The 6,366-nt window shown below is 37.4% G+C and overlaps 1 protein-coding gene across 1 annotated transcript; it reads left to right on the forward strand.

Annotated features, from left to right (window-relative positions):
• The first annotated feature begins 2,375 nt into the window (after window positions 1-2,375).
• On the forward strand, window positions 2,376-5,573 carry LOC113304342 (traB domain-containing protein-like). The gene is made up of 9 exons (XM_026553430.1): window positions 2,376-2,893; window positions 3,284-3,331; window positions 3,471-3,530; window positions 3,712-3,798; window positions 3,918-4,022; window positions 4,126-4,239; window positions 4,322-4,422; window positions 4,803-4,914; window positions 5,070-5,573. The coding sequence occupies exons 1-9, from the start codon at window positions 2,495-2,497 to the stop codon at window positions 5,193-5,195; spliced, it is 1,152 nt and encodes a 383-aa protein (XP_026409215.1). The 5' UTR covers window positions 2,376-2,494; the 3' UTR covers window positions 5,196-5,573.
• The last annotated feature ends 793 nt before the right edge of the window (window positions 5,574-6,366 follow it).

Here is a 6,366-nt window from a genome sequence, read left to right on the forward strand (position 1 = left end):
GTACTGGATATGCGTACATACCTCATTCCGGAACTCAGATGTCTAGGGTACGCGTGATGGGTATTCTGAAAATCTGTTTTCGATGGAAGATGCTTATGACGGGTGGCCTACCCATCAATGATAGTGGCAATACTTAGCGACGTTCATGTCTATTTTGTTAACATATACTACCGTTGGGGGCAGTTTTATTTCCTTGTTTGCTATCCATTGGTTAGTCCGATGATTTGTTCCCGACTACATGGTAAAGGAGGCAGTTTGACGAAGTATTGTTTTGGTCATCTAGTACTTTCTTGGTTTCCGTCGTAGAGTAGAGATGCAGGTGCGCCCCACCTATCTTGGTTGTTATTTGCATGAATGTTATGTGGAACCGCTGATGCTGCATTAACTATGTGATGCCAAGAGTGGTTTGTTCTTGAATCGCCAACGCAATCAGCGATCCTTGCTGCCGCTTCTCCAACTCAACAAAGGCTTGGAATCAGAAATTAATTAAACTTCTCTTGAAGGCTGACGTCGTTCCACGTATGCAAATTTCTACCAGCGCTTCCTATTTGATACCCTTATGGAATTCCAGCGCAAAGTGCCGAAATCGAGTGATATACCTCCCTACTTCTTCCCCTATCCGTTGATTGCATCTACTCAGATCTATTAACGTGACTTTTCTTTTGGCTGAGGAAAAGAGTGGACATGGCCGCTCACGAATATATACTCCATGGTTTCATATTATCGTACTAGGTGAATGTTGTATCCGTGAGTGACTTTGGAAACTCTCTTAAACACAACTTTCCATCGGAGGCACAATCGTTTATAGTTGACAGAAAACGGCTAAGGCTCTCACGCACGTTTCCTTGCCCAATGTATACTTTGAATTTTGGTGACGTGTAATCTTACGGGTATTGATACTCGAAAACTTCAGAGGAATATGGGTTATTCATGAAATCATAACTATCTTGTTTCACCACACGGTAGGTTGTACCTAAGTATTTTGTTATCGCTTCTTGTGACGTTATTGTGCGTATATCTTCTCAGCTCCTATTGTTTTTTGCCGCTTCTTTGATAGCGCCTTGCTCTGCTTCAGCTGCCAGTTTCATTAGTTTCCTCGATTCCTGTTTTCTTTGGACGTGGCTTTCTAACTCTTTTTGTATGTCTTGTAAAGTTAACGGTCCCGGATGTGTGTCTTCAGCCCCCTGTTGCTTGTTTTTCTTCCGCACGGCTTTTGTCCTTCCTTCGTGTGGTCTTTGTATAATCGGATTTGTGACTACTCCTTTTATCAATACCTCCTCCTCACTGTTTTGCGAGCGTCTTCTATTGTTACCTCGTCGAGATTGACTATTCGGTCGGTTAGTTGGTTCCTGACCGCATCTGTACTGGTGTTTGTTGTGTGTATCATGCTGGACAAGAGACGGGCCTTCAGGTGTGGTCGAAAAATGTTGTAAAGTAAAGATGATACTGTTCTACACGTCCAAGTCACAACAATGACTACAACTTTTCCTAAAATAATAAGAGAGAGAGAGCTTGCTTTCTATTGTACTATATTCCTCCTTTTAGGCTCTTCCCAAAATTCCTTTTTTACATGACATAATGCCACATGTCACTAAAACTCTCTTATTTACCATTGTTGTCATTCCTCCTAATATAACCTCCAACTTCTTATTAATCACTCTCCTATCATTTCTATCCCATGGAAATATCCTATTGGACATGGGCCTTAGTCCTCATTTTCCCTAACAGACTTATCATTTCTTTGGGGACTCTAAAGGATAATTATTTTCATGTATCAACAATCCTCATTATTAAAGTCTTCTTTGTTAATTTAAAAGTTTAATCATAAAATAAATCCGCTGGATCATCCGTGCATCCGCTGGATCATCCGTGCATCCGCTGGATGTTGTATTGGGTGCAGGTGCCAAATTTTGTCATCTATTGGACTAGACGCTGATAAAACAAAAACCGGCCTATACTCAACCCTATTACAGTACTACTTAATGACTCCTGTGCAGCCCTCAAATCCCAATATGGGTTCAACCCCAACAATAGGGCTTCTATAAAAAAAACTGATTTTGAATCGCCCGGGATTCGATGTGGCCGGGCCACATCGTTTAAGTATGTGGCCCCTCTTTGTTTATTTACACGTATGTTAACTTAGTTTTAAACAAAAAAGAACTCTTACTTTTTTTCTAAAAGGACAAGAAAAATTAGTTTTCTAAAATGTAGCCCCTCTAAATCTCCGAAATAACAAGAAAACTAAAACTTTTCAAGACGTGTCAAACAATTAAGATGGGCTACGTACTCAAAAGATATGACCCGACCACATCTTAGCCGCTCCGATTTTGGACAAGCTCTCTAATTTGGGCGTCAAACTCTACTTCTTTTTCTTTTTACACTAAAACCAAAAATACTGTCAGAAAAAGAAAACTTTCGCCGTTTTTTCTACCTAAAAGAAAGAAGTCACCGATTTTCCATTCCAATTTCTTATTCACGTCATTCCGATAAGGAAATGGAAAACGAAAACAACCCTTTGATGGGATCTGAAACCTTTGTTTCTGAAGATTTCGTTCATGTTGATAACCCTAATAATCGCAGTGATACCTTGATTGATGAAACAGAAGTGATGTCTTCTAGTTTGGGAATATCAGAAAACCCTAATGTTAATATTGTTCCCGAAGGTTTGGTTGAAGGAATTATTGATGCTGATTCGCATAGAAACGAAGAAGTAGAAGAAGTGACTGTTGAACATGAAGATCTTGGATCTGCTGCTGCTGCTACTCCTTCAATGGGGATTGAAAGAGATTTGCCTGAGGCACTTTTAAAGAACGTTGTTGTTTTGGAATGTGAATCTTCCGCTGAAGGTGGTTCTTGCAAGATTCATTTGGTTGGAACTGCTCACGTTTCTCAGGTGAATTGTATTCAATTACTCGGGGTTAAATTTTCGGTCATTGTTATGGTTTCATGTTGTCAATAAAACTTTTGAATTTTGGACTCAAATTGTGAGGGTTTTTACTGAATTCAATATGACTTGCGAAATGCATATTCGTTTAGTTTTAATTTGATCAAATTTTTTGTCTGTGTCACTGTGACTATGTTGTTCTGGTAAGTTGATTTTGTGGAAATTTCATATCGATTCTTTTTAAGTCAGAAATTTTGTTTGGAAGATTGGTAGGACAGGAATGGGTTTACTAAATCAAATGAGATGGAAAAAGAAGACTAGAGTATATAAATGAAGAGCAAAAGTGAGATAGAGTGCCTACTGATGAGTGATGGCCATTTGTTTTCCTTTTGTTCTCAGGAATCCTGCGAAGAAGTTCAAGCTATCATCAGTCACTTGAAACCGCAGGTGCTTCTCTCTTGAAACTCACAAACACTTGTTTGATGGATGGATCATTAGCAGGTTAGCTGCCTGCATTCAAATGTTTTACTTTGTTGACCTGCTCTTCAAAATTGGTACTCAACTAATATGAACGCGTGAATGGTAGGTTGTATTCTTGGAGCTATGTGCGAATCGGATATCTATGTTGACCCCTCAAAAATTAGAGGTTTGTGTACTTCAAGATTTATTAATATTCCAGCTTTTCCTTGTGTGTCCAGCCTGATACTCTGGCGCCGTTTCACGGTCTTGTCTTTGTTTGAATCTTTAGCCATGAGAATCTTTAAAATTAACCCTTCTATTTCTATTTCTTGTATCCATTAGCAAATATCTCAAGTTTATTTCAACAGGTACCTACCATGAAAGAAATGATTGATATGTGGAAGAAAAAGAAAATGAACACTTTTGGAATTCTTTACAGCTGGCTTCTGGCCAAGGTATGTTGTTACTCTCAGAGTAAATGAAACACAACTGGTTTTAAGTGAATTACAATGCTCAAAGAAAGCACGCATGCTTCTCATTTTTATATCTCATCTTATTCATTTACCTCTGGTAGGTTGCTAGTGAGCTTGAGGTTTTCCCTGGTTCTGAGTTCCGTGTGGCATTTGAAGAAGCAAGGAAATATGGTGGAAAAGTTATTTTGGGTGATCGTCCAGTTAATGTAAGCTATGAGTTGTTATAATGAGCCTAATAAATATGTCTGTTAGTATACCTTTATTTCTTTTTCTAATCAGTACACGTGGCTCTTATTTTAAATGGAATAGATAACATTACGTAGGACCTGGGCTTCAATGACAATGTGGCACAAGATAAAGTTTATCTACTGCATAGTTTTTCAAGCAATCTTTTTACCAAGCCCCGCCGATCTGAATAGAATGGTAATTACCATTGCTTTCCCTGATGTAGTATTTTTTTTCATGTTCATTTTGAATGACTGTAAATAGCCTGTGCTTTTTTCAGCTGAAGGAAATGGAAGACGCTGACATGTTAACTCTGGTGATACAAGAAATGAGCAAGAAGTTTCCTTCTCTTATGGAGACCCTTGTATTCGAGAGAGATTTGTTAGTATCCCTTTCTTTCTTATAAGGCGAATCTCTTCTTCATTGTTGAGCAGTTTTTTTTTCTTTCATATGTAAGAAGGTGTGTAAATTTGTAATTGTAAAATAACACTAGGGAGCTTCTTGGCGAAACTCTTGATATCTTCGTCATGATTGTCACGGCTAATCGATTTTTCATATAAAAGATTCTCCTCTTCACATCTAGAGGACTTATCTATGCCCAAAATAAATAGTGACACCTATTAGTGGTCATTATGGAGAGATGATTCACATAAGAATGGAGGTTTTCTGAATGGACAGTTTTTGCATGAATACCTTCGCACTGTTCTATAATGGTGGATATGATTTGTTTACTTACCGACTACTGTCTGTCTACGTTTTAGGTACATGGCAACAAGTCTTCTGAATGTTGCTAGTGAACATACTTCTGTAGTTGCTGTTGTTGGGAAAGGGCACCTTCGAGGAATTAGGAAGCACTGGCAGCAACCAATTGAGGTGAACTTGATTGTAGTTGACATTTTAGTTTTTGTTCTAATATAACTTCTCTATGCCTACCATATACCTCCTCTAAAAGAAGAAATTATTCTCTCTTGTCTTTTATCCTGACATGTTTATGGTTAACTCAAGATTCCTTGTTACATCTTTTCTAGGTGAAGCATCTTCTAGAAATTCCCACACAAAGGTCGAGAATTACTGCTGCAAGGATTCTTACTTTTAGTGTTGCTGTTGCTGGTGCGGCCATTGTATCTGGCATTTATTTTGTGAGCAAGAAGTAAATTTAACACAAGTTTGGTAATATCTGTGGAAAAGCAACTGAAGAAGGGATTTTAGTTTCTTAATAAATATTTGAGTGCAATTTCCCGATCTTCACAAATTGGTCAAAGGCAAGTGTTTTTTCCTCTTTAACAAGGGTAGGGAGGGCTGTCTTTGTCCTTTTGGAAATAAAAGTATCCTAGAAATGACAATTCCGTGGGAACCCTCTTAGAATTTGCACTTGCATAGTTTTTTTGTAAGGAAATATGAGCCACAGCAAGCGTCATTTATCAAGCACAGATACTTATTTTACAACGTTTGCCTTTCAATTAACCCCGCCTTGTCTAATTAAAACTCTCTTTTTGGATTGTCAAGAACTTATCCTTTCACTTAAGCTGCAATGAAATATCTTCCAAATTCGTGGTGATTGCTGTTTTTTGTTCTAGGATATGTAGTTAGGGACCTTAGCGTAACAATCAAAAATGAAACAAAAGTAAAGTGCTAAGAACTTATTTGGATTAGGGTGCTGATTTGAGGTACTATACAAAGAGAAGGTTGAATCTAAATAGATTGAGGTGCTATCCGATACGTCGACCTTTATGATAGCACGCTGCACACTTGTAAGAGGTTTGTCTTCAGGATAGAAAATCTACAACAACCACGGATAGCACACTCTACATCGGTACAAGTTTATACTACAGAAACGAGGATATATAGGATATATATGGAAAATCTGACTTATATACTCCCTCCGTCCCTAATTAGATGTCCTAGTTGTAGTTTGCACAATTTTTAAGACAAGGATGTTAGTAAAACTTAGAAATGATTTATCTCTTAAACTATATCACGGTTTTTCGTAAACTTTATACCGTTGAAAAGCATTTTAAAACACCTACGTAACGAATATAAACATAACTATCAAATTATACATATTTCTTATAGTAACAAAAATAGGTCATCTATTTATGGGACAAAACTTAAAACCAAGTAAGTCATCTAATTAGGGACGGAGGGAATATAATATTAGGGCTTAGCCCGTGTCGTATGGATTTTTATTTGGTTATACATCTGTTGACGTTTATATATTATATATAATATTTATCAATTGCCGATTTTTTTTTAATAAAGGAAAAACCGATAGATATTTCTATTTTTCAGTAATTTTTTTTTATCATGTCCTCGTATATGATTCCT

Source organism: Papaver somniferum, chromosome 1 (assembly GCF_003573695.1).
Source record: "Papaver somniferum cultivar HN1 chromosome 1, ASM357369v1, whole genome shotgun sequence".
In the NCBI taxonomy this organism is placed as follows: domain Eukaryota; kingdom Viridiplantae; phylum Streptophyta; class Magnoliopsida; order Ranunculales; family Papaveraceae; genus Papaver; species Papaver somniferum.